The sequence below is a fragment of the Coniosporium apollinis genome (assembly GCF_000281105.1).
Source record: "Coniosporium apollinis CBS 100218 chromosome Unknown supercont1.11, whole genome shotgun sequence".
Taxonomy (NCBI): Eukaryota; Fungi; Ascomycota; class Dothideomycetes; genus Coniosporium; species Coniosporium apollinis.
In genome coordinates, this window is record NW_006913273.1 from 358,276 (window position 1) to 371,402 (window position 13,127).

The window sequence follows — 13,127 nt, forward strand, 5'->3', positions numbered from 1 at the left end:
CTTTGACGTCATTCCGTGATCTTTTCTCGCTAGAGACGCGTGCACATTAACGAAATGCAAGCCATGAAGGACAACAAGGGTAGAATCGCCGTCTTCCTCCTCAGCTCCGCCTGCCATCAGACAACTCCACACAATCTAGCAGCCCCTTAAGTGACGGTACTGCGGCCCGGGTTGACCAACCACCGTCCCAAAGCGGCATTGTCAGGATTCGCTCCCAGAGCCGCTTGATTCGTCCGCCACGTTGGATTAGCCTGCAAGAGCTGCGGAATGTCAGACAACCACAGGACCTGACCGGGGTTTGCTTGTTGGTGCGCCAAGCAACGAGACAACTCTCCAGCGTCGGCGCCAGTGGGGTGATTCTGAACCCCAGTGAGAACGTCTGTCAACCGGTAGTCCGTCATGTTATTCTCGACCCCGTCGAACGCCACCGTCCAGGTTGTCGGATCGAAGTCAGTAGCCCGTGGAGTGAGGATGTGCTGGTTCAGCACGAAGTTGTTCACCTGGTACACCCTCGCGCCAGCCTTCGGGATTCGATGAGCGATAGTGCTGCGGTACCTGCGGCACTGACGGGCGTCCCAGCCTCGACCCCATCCAATGGCTCGGGCCATTTCCGTGGCCTGCCATCCACCGTTTATGAGCCTTATGAGGCATTCGTCGAACAGCAGCCACTCCGGGAAGTAAATCAGGATCTCCATGGCTGTGAGGAAGCAGGCGACGGGGTTGCAGGTGACTGATGGCGCTCCTTGTACGGTGATAAATCGGACGCGGACCTGTCGAGGAGCTTGGGGAGGTCCCGGTGGAGGTGGTTGCCGCCCTCCGGCCGCTGCGGCTAGCTGTCCTACTGCCGCCGTCGGGGGGTTTACCGCGGTGGTGGTCTGAGGCTGGTGAGGCTGTTGTGGTGTTGGCGGAGCAGTAGCAACAACCGTGGCTTGGCCCGATATTGAGCTCTGAGCAGCAGGCGCTGGCATCTGGGATTGGGCTGCTTGCGGTCGTTGATCTTCAGTGGGTCCTTGGTAAGGCCAATATGGATTGGCATGCGGCGTCGATAGGAGCTGATGTCCTACAAGCTCGGCGAACAGAGAATCCGATTCACCGTCGAACATAACCTCCACCACAGTGCAATAGCTTCTGTTGATTGAGCAGCGTGCACAAGGAGCGGCTTCGTCGAGTGTCATGTTCGCGGGATCCCTCGAGCTGCAGTACCGGAACTGGACTCCTCGCTCCCGGCGGTTGATGACGGCCCACTGTACCCCATTGCTGGCCCTGAATCGGTCGCCGAGTGGGAATATATGATCGAACGACTCATGGAAGGCGACAGATCCTATCGACTGATGCGAGGCCGGCATCAACTCCCAGTCGACGGCGGGCACCCCGTTCTCTTGCAGTTGGACACCAAAGACGTCGTCCAGCAGCACATAGAGGGGGACCGGAGAAGCGCTGGCCCTTGCCATCCATCGATTGGCGTAGAAGAAGTGAGTTGTAGGAGCGTCGAAGAAGAGATTGATGATGCTACAGAACCTCCCTGATGTGTCGCAAGGGATGCAAGGACGGCCATGAGAGCAATCAAGATCCTGATCACGGCAGCTCTGGCAGTGCCTGAACTGCACGCCATTATCACCCTGTGGAATCACCTGCCATTCCAACCCATCGACAGTGAGAGGAGTGGCAAGAAGCCGCTGGCTCGTAGCGGCTCTGTGTCCATCGAAGAAACTGCGATGGAACTCAACGGACAGACGCGACTGTCCGGGGGCAGGAATGGTAGGGGGATCGATGTAGTTGGCTCCATCGACGCGAAGAAAGACTCCATGTACGGCTTGCCTGAGGCGCCATCGGGGGTCGTTTCCGTTCAGATCTGGTATATCGTTAGTATCTGATAGCATTGAGGTCGCCCCATGGTCCGTTTCACTCACTCGGCTGGACCTGGACAGAGGCTTCAGGGCCTGCTTGAACACTTGGACCGGAGCCAGCAGCCGTGATCTGACTGCTATCGCCGCCGTGGTGAGCAGCGACAGGAGCGGTGGAAGCGGCACTTGGTAGAGTCTCTGGCTCGCCGGCACTATCGTTCACGCCGTGCTGGCTGGAAGCTGCGTCTCCTAAGTTCATCTTGACGCGCACGGGTATCCTTCGTCTGGTGCGTTTTGTATGCGGGGGAGAGAACGAGTACAGAAGAAACGGAGTATCCTATTGCCAAAGAAAGATCAAGAGCGGTTTGTTGCTGGAAGAGTGTCGTGAGATTGTGGTTGGATTTTATGAAACGAAAGTGGTTTTGTTATGATAGAATCTGAAAGTGGTGCAAGCGAAACTCGAAGAAACTGCCAGCCTACAGGTGAAGCTGCGCCCTGAATTGAAATTACTTAGGTGAAGCAGAGGAAGCATTCCTAAAGCGTCAAGCACTTCACAGCGCTGTATGTAATCTTGGATTAATCAGCTTGGTATTCTTAAACGGATTGCACAGCGTTCAGCCCGCCAACTATACTCGTGCCTGCGGCAACATCGAGGATACCAGTAAGACAGTTGCCGGGAGGCCGACGATATCATGACACTCAATCGGGTTGAGTACGCTATGGGCGTGGTATGCAGGGAGAATTGTCTGTTGAAACAGACGGTGGTAGGGTTTTTCTAAGGAAAATACGACAGGAGCTGTGGATACAAACAGGTATGAATCAATCTCTTCAGAGGGGCGACAAGCCAAACAAGCTTAAGCTAGCTGCCACTGATGCTTCGTCATACTGAGTAGAGCACTCGAGCGGCCTCAACGACAAAGAATGGAGCAGATATCGAGCCATCCTCATACTGTGTGACAGCAAACCTCAACTGCGGCGGATAGAGCATCATCACCTGAGCACCTTCTGAGCCTGCAATACAGAACTGTGAGAGCGGCGCATCTTTATATGAAATCCTTGTACCAGAGCCGAATACCACGTTGGCAAGGGGCAAACGGCAAGCGGAGATTCTGTAGCACATGACGGATTGCACAGTTGGTGACGAGCCACACATGACGCGGAGGAAGCTACGGTTGCCTCTTTGTCCACAGGCCAGTAGACTGGGGACGAGTGGTGGCATGACAATGTGGAGACAAAGAACAAGCGGAGAGGGTTTTCGAGTCCTGAGGATTTCGAGTCCGGAGCGGTGGGCCGCCTCAGGCTCGTGGTATCGATCAATTGTGTTTAACTGCTCCAATAATGATGCTACATTTGTGGCGATGAGCACATATGCAGAATATTATGCTCAGTGGTTCCGTAGCAGTGTAGAGTGTGTCTTTTAGTATTGATGATTGCCCGTGGCTCAACCCGAACAAGTACGCGTGTGGTATTTCCGGAGCCTTGACCAAACCTAAGCATCACAAGGCTAGGTAGGGTCCGCTGAGCATCTCAATGGGTTTGGCCACCTGGAAGGACTGGTTATGTCGAGTAATGGCGATACAGCAAGGACGAGGCTCGTTGCTTCTTCTGGCCCCCTGTTTCCCCCTTTGTTCGATCACTTCAATGCCATTGTTCCATAGAATGTAGGATACGTCGGTAACAGTATCAGCCTATGGGGCGCGTTCAATGCCACACAGTGCGATCAAGGAGCAATGTGAAAGCCTTGCGTGACGTGGTTCTGAGGATGTGCGCCGAGCCATGGCAGAATAAAAGGCCGCAAGATCCGCAGGTTCTGATGATCAGGGCAGCGTGTGGATGGCTTCTTGTCATCTGCGCGCTAGCCCTCCTTCCCCTTACACTACTCCTATAATTATTCAGACTCCAGAACAGTATATTCCTTCCGGATAATGGGTCGAAGTCACGAGTCCGGGGTGACCAGGACGGACAAGACCCTTCTTCGCGCACTCACACCGCAATCGCGTCATTCGACACGACAGGTTGCCCGACATGTGGTCGACAGCAGTGCGTCGACCTCTCACCGCCGCTCATCATCTTCGTATAGAACTCCTCATCCAAGCACGTACGGGCCAGTACAAAGCTCAAGCAGGTGACTTCCGGCAAGACCGCCGCCTCGACTGACGGGCAAAGCGAAACCGCTTCGCTGCATCCCCGTCACATTCGACTTTCTGTGGTCCTCTGACGACCACAGTCCTGGCTGACGATTTTACCAGTACTCTATTCTGTCCATGAGCTCGCGATGCAGATCTTCGGCCAAGGCGCGACTCCGGCGTCACCTGAATCTCTCTTGTCTTTCTAGACCAGCGCCGAATACCCAAGCCTTGTAATGTGAGACCACGTCTGCGACTCGCGCATGGGTAGTGCGCACTCATTCCCTCTGATTGCCATGCAATACTTGCTCCGCCGTCTCGTCCGCTGCACAGAGTTCTGTCTAGTGTGGCGAGCTGGAAGCACTGAAGCCATACGTATGCGACAAGCCGCTTTGCCTATACCAGTACCTGTCGCTTGGTCTTGATCCATGCATCAAGCATGAGATCTTCTCACAGCCTTATGCGGTTGGTATGCTCGTCAGCTTTTGTTACACAAGCGCCAGACCGGGTCAGCCGAAAGACCTATCAGGCGCCCACCTTCCTCGACGAGACCAACGACGATGGCGCCCCCATTATCAAACCCCGAGAACTGGAAGATCAAAGGTACTCGGTTGGTCCGCCCTCAGTCATTCCCAGTCAAGCCGGCGGCTCCCGGCGAAGACAAAGCTGTCGCTACTTTCCACCGTATCTCCACCAAAGTCGATAAAGCGTAAGCCGCCGGTACGGTTGGTAGTATAGAGCCAGAACTTCCCATCCATCACCATGACATACTGATACCGGATAGTCGCACGGCTGTCGAACTACAATCTGATGACCCCGAAGTCCTACTCAAGAGCATTACGTAGGTCGAATGCTCCACAGAAGCCGTGATGACGCCATTACTACGACCTGCCGAGCCGGAGGAGCAGGTAGGTCCACGCCCAGACTGGCAGGACGCCGAGCCAGAAGATTGGAAAAAACCAAAACTATTAGTGACATTCGTAGACGGCGAGCCTCTCAGGAGTAACTACGAGGTGGAACCTGAGGTGCACAATCAAAACTAGCTCGGACACGATCCGTTAGACGAACCCACGAAGGAAGAAAAGGGAGAACTACGCATAGAGGAAGAAGCGCGCATAGAGAGAGAAGCATGCAGAGAGGAAGAAGAACGAAGAGTGGAAGAAGCAAGAGTCCCGGAGGGAGCGAGTACCATACGACCAAGCGGTCCTAGTCTCGGCTCCGGCTGCCTACGCACTTGAATGGTACCACGGAAATCACGAGTCATTTTGGAGAGCCTGCTTCAAAAAATGGAACGAAGCCGTCGATGAACCTACCAACTAAGAATCAAGAAACAAAAACAAGAAATGCTGGTGGAGTCGGCAATAAGCAGACCGCTAGGAGGACTGAGCAAAGGGAGTGGCCAGATGGCGCAAGAAGAGAACATGGAGACGGTATCTTTAGGTAAGACACTATTTCCACCAAAAGAAATATATTGTGTGCAAATCCTAACTCAGCATACGAATCCTGATCTTTTTAGTGACTATGTGATAGGAATTTTGAGACTCGAGAAATACATCAGCCCGTGCAGTGGACATTGCGTCTGTGTAGGGGCCCTCGAATTAGCACCTTGTAACGTCCTGCACGGGGCCTGGAAGCCCCTATCTACTCATCGGTCAACAACAAGAGTATGATATCCACAGGCCGCTGGCAGATATTGTCCTCACACAGAAGTGGCCCTTCAATAGCTGGGTCCCTGGCGACCAAATGCGAGTCAAATGCCTCACGGTAGTATCTGCCGGCAAGAACTCAAGAGCAAAGAGTCCAGATTCCACATCGGAGAAGAAGATACAGCTCCATTCCTTATGACCCGCTTGTGTCGTGCATGGGGCAACGCTTGCAACGACCGCTCCGTATTCTTCAGTATGGAAAAGTACAAGTGTTGACAGCCCGGTTCTGACATTGTCGAGAACAAAGAAGTTTGTGCTGGTTCTGGCTCGGGGCCATGTGCGGTCTGCAAAATAAGATCTAGTTGTGTGCCGGCTCAGCCGTCTAGCTGGGGAATCTCTGGAGTCGCCCACCATGCGAGCACAGTGGCTCCAAGCATGATACGATACGGTTCAATATCGCTGAGATGTGTCGGCAGCGGGCTCAGCCTGGGTCCTGTCCCGAATATTCGAATATTGTGTGTCGTAGCCTCATGGGTGTCCGAACCGGACCTGTGGCATGTTGAGCCCTCGGAGGCATCGTCCTGGACGATATATGGGTTTGAACCACCATTTGCTATATGTTGGATCCAGCAGCGGATGTTTTAAGGTGCTCCGGTACGGTCCAAGTGGGATTGATGTGTCAGAGGCACAGTTGAGAGCGCTCCGATCCGCCGCTGTGGATTGAATTTTCAGTCGAGGGTCACGCCGGCGACGTTGAAGATGTGATCCAGCCGGAGGCTTCAGAGCCTTGCGAACCTCGATGCAAGCTGGCAAATACTGATGTGCCGCTTAAGCACTCTTTGTGGTGCCATTCAACAGCCTTCGAGCAGGAGGTTCGTCGCCATGGTTGAGGTGTGAGCCGTATGGGTCTCGGTAGCAGGGGATCCCAGCAATTCAGTCACGTGCAGCAATACCGTAACTCGACCACCATACTTGGGATCAGGTTCCAACGAGACATATACTATAAGAGCAGGCATATTTGTGGTTCAATCAAGCAGAGAGTCATTTCATTCATGAAAGCAAGCAGGTTCCATTACACATCCGTGTCTTCCACTCGCCATTATCGCCCTCCGCTCTCCATTTTCGCAACCGTCGCAAGATCATCATGAACCCCTTAAAAGCAACAAGCAAAAGAAAGAAAAGAGCAAAGGCTAGAGTACAGAGGGGTATCAGTAGGAAAGATTCTACCCATCAAGAGTAGTTCCACCGCAGAATCTCCGAGCAAAAGGACTTCTGACCAGGAGGACATTCGACCCAAAGGACTTCTATGCAGAGAAGAACCGGGCCTACGCAAAACGCTAGGAGCGCGGTTCGCTAAGCATGATGCCTCAATAGCCGTTGTTCACGAGCTGGCGCGCATACTTCCTTAAGGAAGCAGCATCGAGCTTGTCCTGACCCTCCACAAGAGGCATAATGCTACCGAGTGTTGCACCAGGGGGGAAGAAGTGAACCCTCCTTAAGATCTTGGTCAATCGTCCGTCGCCCATGCCCTTTGGTGGCAGATTCACCACGCCACGCACGAGATCTGTGAGCAGGACGTCCGCTGCGCCCCCCGGCGGCAATTTCCACGGGCCAAATTTCGATGGATCCTTCGTCTTCTTCGCCGCGTGCCTGATACTCGAGCTCTCAATCACGGGACCTGCAATTGAGTCGGGATGTCCGTGAGCGCCGTTGACGTACATGGCGATATCGTTGAAGCGGTATCTATCCATGACCTGTAGACCCAATCAGTTGTGTCCAAGACACTCTCAGAACAGCGGACTTACGCGACTGAGGACCTCCGCACGCCCCATGGACCGGGGGAAGAACCTACATCTCATTAGCAACGTGTCACACCACGGATCTGAGCTCTACCTACGTCATGATCTCTTCGTTGGTGACGTTGTTGGGTAGCTGGGTGAGCCGCACAGGCTTCAACTGTTCCCTGGGTTAGCACAAGTAGTGCTACTTACCGCTCTCAAAACTTACTTCGCCGAGCGGGCAGCGACTGAACGGCCTCCTGGTGGCCGGCGCCGCAACGGTTGCAACATTTGCCGTTGCATTCGCCCGCTGGGCGGCGGCTGCTCCCGTTGCTTCATCGGCGGGAGTCGCATCTTGAGCAGGAGCTGCCCCACCAGCGGGACTTGCTACGACAGCGCTATTTGCTCGTTCACCAGCATTCGCGCCATCAGTGGAAGCCGCTTCGTCCATGGCCATCGCTTCACCAGCGGCGTTTGCTTCAACAGCAGGACCGATTATTTGGCTGGATCCAGCAGCACCCTCACTGGCCGCCAGTATCTTAGCGACCCTGTTGTTCTCCGGCAGACGCAGACCTTGCTCGATAAGCTCCGCGTGGTATGGAGTGATGCCTTGACGCGGATTGGGGCAGAGGTCGAAGACGGCATTGTGCTGGTCATATACAACCGATGAGCCGTTGATGTCATGGTGAGCTCTGAAGCACTGGGGCGCTGGAGAACCATCGAGAGGCCCTGGAAATCACCTATGTTAGCCATTTGTCTTAAATTTGGTCCCTCCCGATGCTACTCACAATCCCTGTCGGTCTCTGGCAGGATGCGATATCCGTTGCTGGTGTACTTGGAGTTGACATCGCCGTTCTTGTAGCCGGCAGCCGCGCCTCGATGCCGCCAGGTAGTCGGATCTGGAGCCATGGTGGCCATGGACGTTGATACGGGCTTTGGAATCTGAAAGGACCCGAGCATGTTGTAGGTGATCGCGACCGACGAGGATCCTGAGCAAGAGAGAGCGTCGTCGAGCTTATGGTGAAGAGAAGAGTGAGCAGCGAGGATGCTTGGGTTGGCAAGAGTATTGGACGCTGTGTAGTAAGAGGATGTGAGGATGTTCAAAATTTCTACTCGAGGTCAGGAAGAAGTGGGCTTTTATGCACGCCCCGGAAATCTGTGCAATTTCAGACGAGGGCGGAGTCACGGTGAATGCAGCCAGAATTACGTGGGCTTTCACAACTACTCCAGGCACCGGCAACCTAATCAGGACGTCTGCTGGTATCACATCCGGCCCTAGCGCCCTATCTGCCCCGGATTCGTCACCTTCACCTCGACCTGCGGCTCTGTTTAGCCTCTTGGCTTAGGACAACAGTATGCAGCGCCTGCATGAGCAAGATTAGGAGCTCGGTCAGGCGCACCCGCCTGGATACTCTGCCGGAGCGGATGAGCTGGCTGTGTCACTGCATGAGGACTCGCTGAGCATATTTACCACTCCTGGACCTCCAGTGACGAAAGTATGTTGTTATTCCGCCGGACAAGGATGCTGCACTGCTTGTGAAGCTCTGAAACGATACGCGGGATCGCCATTCTGCTCCGGCCTATTTCGATGCGTTTCCATCGCCTCCTCCGTGTCTCGTGAGCCTGGAGTTTTGGGTTTACGTCAAGATCTTGCTCGCAGAGCTTTGATACGGCATCCGTGTCTCTTAGGGAGATGCAAATCGTCATCTGCAGCCCATAATCGTGTTGTTGTGTTGTTGTCCTGTTGCCTTGGCACGCTTCTGAGATGGGACTTTACAATCACGCGCGGGATGAAATCGCAAAGGACATTCACGCCGCTTGGCATGCATTTTAGCTAGCCCACGTATCTTTGCTGCCAGCAAAGCGTATCTGCACGTGCCTGGATGTCATTTTTGGAGTTTTGGAATAGGATTCTCCTCCGCGGATGACGAAACAGGGAGATATGACGTTCTTTCAAAGCAGCATGCAGCCCCAGGCCAGAAAGCTAGAGAGAGGATGAGGCAAAATACGTCTTGTCTTTGCCATCCGATCTCTGAAATGGATAGCATGCTCCAGAACCTTATAGCCAGCTTCATGGTGTTTGTCGTCTCAGCGCCATCATCTCAAGATCTGCCATCGTCACGGACTGGTCATCCCTCAGTGTATCACCACATCAATCAAGACCCTCTTGTGCAAGAAACGCGTCTGAAATCACTTTTCGCTATTAGTACATTCAGAAACAGACCCGAAAATCAAAAACTCCAAACTCCAAACGCCGAAACCCTCAAATACCCTATCCCCCGTCTCCACCCTCCCTCTGCCCCCAGCAAGAACCCCACGCCCAACAACCTAAACTCGATCTACGATTCCAAAACAGTCAGCTTCAAGTCGCTGGAGGCTTCAAGATCTTCAGGATGGCGAGCTACTCACCCTACCCCGTCCTCAAAGTCGCCTTCCACGTGGTCATCCGGTCCTGGTGGCGGCTCGGCAGCGCCTCACCATCTGGCGGCGGCGTGACGGCAGCGGGCAGCGGCGTCAGCGTCGCGGGGTGCGGGGGGCTTTGTGGTGGTGTTGGCGGCGGCGGAGGAGGACGAAAGACGGTGCTGGTGGGAGGCGGAGTGATGGGGTAGAGGTGGGCGGTGTCGTAGAGGTGCTCATCCCACCTCTTGAAGAAGTGGGTGCGCGGGCAGCAGATGCGCGGGATGATCTGAGCTGCTGATGCAGCCAGCATGGTGGTGAGGAGGAGGAGGAGCTTTATCTCGAGAAAGGTCTTTGGGGGTGATGGTTGGGTTTTTTGAGATGGGTTGGTGGTTGGAAAGGGAGGGAGGGGGGTTGACGGTGGGAAGACATTCAAGGGGTTGTGAAGTGAAGTGAAAATGAGGAGCTTCTTGCATACACTCTTCGAGACGCAAAACTGCCTCTGAAGAGAATTCCAGCCCCTGAGACACCGTTTCCCAGCTGCCAAAGACGCCGACAAATGCTCTATGTGATGCCAATGCATGAGCTCCTCAACGTCATGCATCCGTCTATTGGAAGATCTGAAGCCTCAAAGCAGTCCCTCTGCTCTACCACCGCCAGCCCACTCTGGCGCCTCTCATCTCCGCCACGGCGCTGCAGGCCTCACCCGCGAAGTCTCGGGCAACCCATCTAGCAGTCTGGCAACCAAGCCATCTCCCCTACACACTCTCAACCTCCCGCATAAGCAGCCGCAAAGTCCAACTGCCCCAACTGCCCATTGATCTGATCAATCTCCCTACTCAAGTCCTCAACATTCCCACTCAACGCCTTAACCTCATCGAACCGTCGATGCCTCGTCGCATCCGCAAGCATCTCCTGCACGAAGAACTTCTGCTCCTCCAGCACGATTAGCCGCTCTCTCAGTTCCTTCTCCTCGGCCTCCATCTGCGAGACTGACGCTGAGGAACTGATTACGCTGCCCGAGTCGCCGTTGAGCTGCTTGATGGCTGCTAAGGAGGGGCGCCCGTTCAGGAGCTGGCTTTTTACCGCGCCGTTGGGAGCTGCGTGCTTCAGGATCTTGGGCAAAGCCTTCAGCGGCAGCATGTGCAAGCTCAAGAAATTATAGGCCTGCGTATACACGGCCTTCTGCAGTTTCTGCTGCACGGCCGATTCGGTCGGAAGATCCCTGATCCGGCGAGCCGCAGTATCGTACTGCGCGAATGCATCCATGAGCCGCTTTCTCGTCTTCGTCGCGTCTTGCAGCTGCTGCGAAGAGGGCGGGCGATCAGGATCCTGCAGCGTAATGAGCAAGCGCTGGAACTTGGGCATCAGAAGGCGGATGCCCCGTTCAAATTGCTGGAGGTTTTCGTAGGCGCGCTGGACCGGTGGTTTCTGGGCCAATTCGCGGGCGAAGTCGCTCTTGGAGAAGAGGGTATGCTTGCAGTCGCGGCACATGCGGATATCGAGGGCGAGCTGGCGGGGCTTTTCTGAATAGTGGGTGTTAGTTACTGTATGTGATCAGCGAGGTCTAAATAAGGGGAAAGACGAAGCTCACGTGCGGCTACGTTCAGGCCGACTTCGCTGGAGCAGCCGGTGCGAGGGTCGCCGCAGACGACGCGGCCGCAGAGCCGGCAGTGGTGTCGGCGGAAGGAGTACTGGGAGAATTCCTGCTGGCAGAAGGGGCATCTCGGTACGGTTGCGTCGTCCTCCCATGCAATGATCGACTGCTCTAGCTGCCGCTGTTGCGCCTTCACACTTGATAACCCCCATGACGCTAGATATCCCCCAGCGCCTTGCTCCACTGGCGCACTCGCAAGCAACTGCGTCAGCTTCGTCAGCCTCGCCTCCAGCCGGCCAACTTCCAGATACGCCTTATCCACTCTTTTCCTCCGCAGCGCCACAAACTCCTCCGTATGATCGCGCGTGAAACCGCCGTGGTCATTGTAGCCGTCCCGCGACTTGTAGCACGTTTCGCAGACCCGACACCAGAACCCGCGGACCGGCTCGTGTTGTGCTGACCGCGAGAGCTTCATCTGGTACATTGTATGATCCTCGCAGAAGAGCTTTCCGCACTTTCGACAGTTCACGGTCCCGTTCGTGACGCCTAATCGTCTTCCGCAGGTGGGTTCGGAGCAGGTGTCCACGGCGTCGCCGAAGACGGAGGATGTAGGCTTCTGCCAGTGCGCTCGTGTCACGACTTCATCCGGGTCTGGTCGTCGGGGTTCAGGCGTCGAGGTGCCGCTGCCGGGGTTGGAGGCTACCGGAGGCGCGGGGGGGTCGTTTGACTCGAAGACGTCTAAGCCTTTGAGCTTCTGGTTGAGGACTGCGAGGGGTTGGAATTTCTTTGCTTTGGTCATTTGGGCTTTGAACCACGTCTTGACCTCATCTTGCTCGACTTCTTCGAGGTTCTGATGGAGGTCGTCAAGGTGTCTAGTACAGGATTAGGGCGATCTCCGTGGAAAGAGCGAGAGGGCGTTGATATACCTGTTCAGTTGTAGAAGGGTCATCTAGGCAGAGGTTAGCTCTTTCCTGCAATGTGAAGCGTGCTGTGTGCCTGCCATCTCCTCGTTGCATATTGGGCACACCAGCTTCGAGCTGGCGGAGGCCGCCGCCGCATTGTCCGGATGGTCCAGCGCAACATTTGAGCTTATGTCTTGCGTGTCTACGGTCGACGCGGGCGAGGTAGAGGGCTGGGAGCTGAGCGAGACAGAGCTCTCCGAGGGTGACAGCAAGCTGACATTCCGCTGGTGTTGAGGCTTGAGTAGAGGGGAGGAAGGCGCAACAGCGGGCGAAATAGACCTGCCGTTTCCGAGGATACGCCCTCCTCCTAGAGACCTTCTAGACGTCATGGCGAAGGACGGAGGTAGGGTTGGGGCATGGGAAGCACTCTTGAGTGTCGCCGCATTCCGAAACCAAGTAGAGAAGCCCTGGCCGCGGGTAGCTTGAGGTACGGTAGGGCTAGACAATAGGTGGTAGTGGGGTGCTGTCAGTGAGCGGGAGCGCTTGGCCACGCGACGCTTCGTAGGGCTGAGACTTCAGGCATCTTCATGTCCGACTGGGAGACCTCGTACCAACGACGAGCAGCTGAAGAAGGCGACGCTCGCATACTCTGCGATACTACTTGCCCATAGGCCGTCAATATATTGAAGCCAGAGGGTCGCTCCGTTCACCAAACTACCTACTGCTTCAGCCCGGTGGCCGTGCGGCTCCGCGGAAGTCGTCCGCCCCGCCGCTTACCCTTGGCATCATGACGCTATCCGCCTTCTTTATCTCTTACATCTGACAGCGCAAACCAAA

At 55.2% G+C, this 13,127-nt stretch overlaps 5 protein-coding genes across 5 annotated transcripts; 1 reads left to right on the forward strand and 4 right to left on the reverse strand.

Annotated features, from left to right (window-relative positions):
- Positions 1–146: 146 nt before the first annotated feature.
- Positions 147–2,103, reverse strand: W97_02871 (uncharacterized protein; the record flags this gene model as incomplete). The annotated part of the gene is made up of 2 exons (XM_007780770.1): positions 147–1,852; positions 1,911–2,103. The coding sequence occupies 2 exons, from the start codon at positions 2,101–2,103 to the stop codon at positions 147–149; spliced, it is 1,899 nt and encodes a 632-aa protein (XP_007778960.1).
- Positions 2,104–4,530: 2,427 nt separating this feature from the next.
- Positions 4,531–4,815, forward strand: W97_02872 (uncharacterized protein; the record flags this gene model as incomplete). Its single annotated transcript, XM_007780771.1, has 2 exons — positions 4,531–4,679; positions 4,755–4,815. 2 exons carry the CDS (start codon positions 4,531–4,533, stop codon positions 4,813–4,815), a joined length of 210 nt encoding a protein of 69 aa, XP_007778961.1.
- Positions 4,816–6,983: 2,168 nt separating this feature from the next.
- On the reverse strand, positions 6,984–8,303 carry W97_02873 (uncharacterized protein; the record flags this gene model as incomplete). The annotated part of the gene is made up of 5 exons (XM_007780772.1): positions 6,984–7,370; positions 7,422–7,464; positions 7,514–7,572; positions 7,624–8,123; positions 8,183–8,303. 5 exons carry the CDS (start codon positions 8,301–8,303, stop codon positions 6,984–6,986), a joined length of 1,110 nt encoding a protein of 369 aa, XP_007778962.1.
- A 1,501-nt stretch (positions 8,304–9,804) lies between these two features.
- On the reverse strand, positions 9,805–10,104 carry W97_02874 (uncharacterized protein; the record flags this gene model as incomplete). The annotated part of the gene is made up of 1 exon (XM_007780773.1): positions 9,805–10,104. One exon carries the CDS (start codon positions 10,102–10,104, stop codon positions 9,805–9,807), a length of 300 nt encoding a protein of 99 aa, XP_007778963.1.
- Positions 10,105–10,559: 455 nt separating this feature from the next.
- W97_02875 (uncharacterized protein) lies at positions 10,560–12,679 on the reverse strand (the record flags this gene model as incomplete). Its single annotated transcript, XM_007780774.1, has 4 exons — positions 10,560–11,317; positions 11,386–12,260; positions 12,315–12,337; positions 12,416–12,679. 4 exons carry the CDS (start codon positions 12,677–12,679, stop codon positions 10,560–10,562), a joined length of 1,920 nt encoding a protein of 639 aa, XP_007778964.1.
- Between the last annotated feature and the right edge of the window lie 448 nt (positions 12,680–13,127).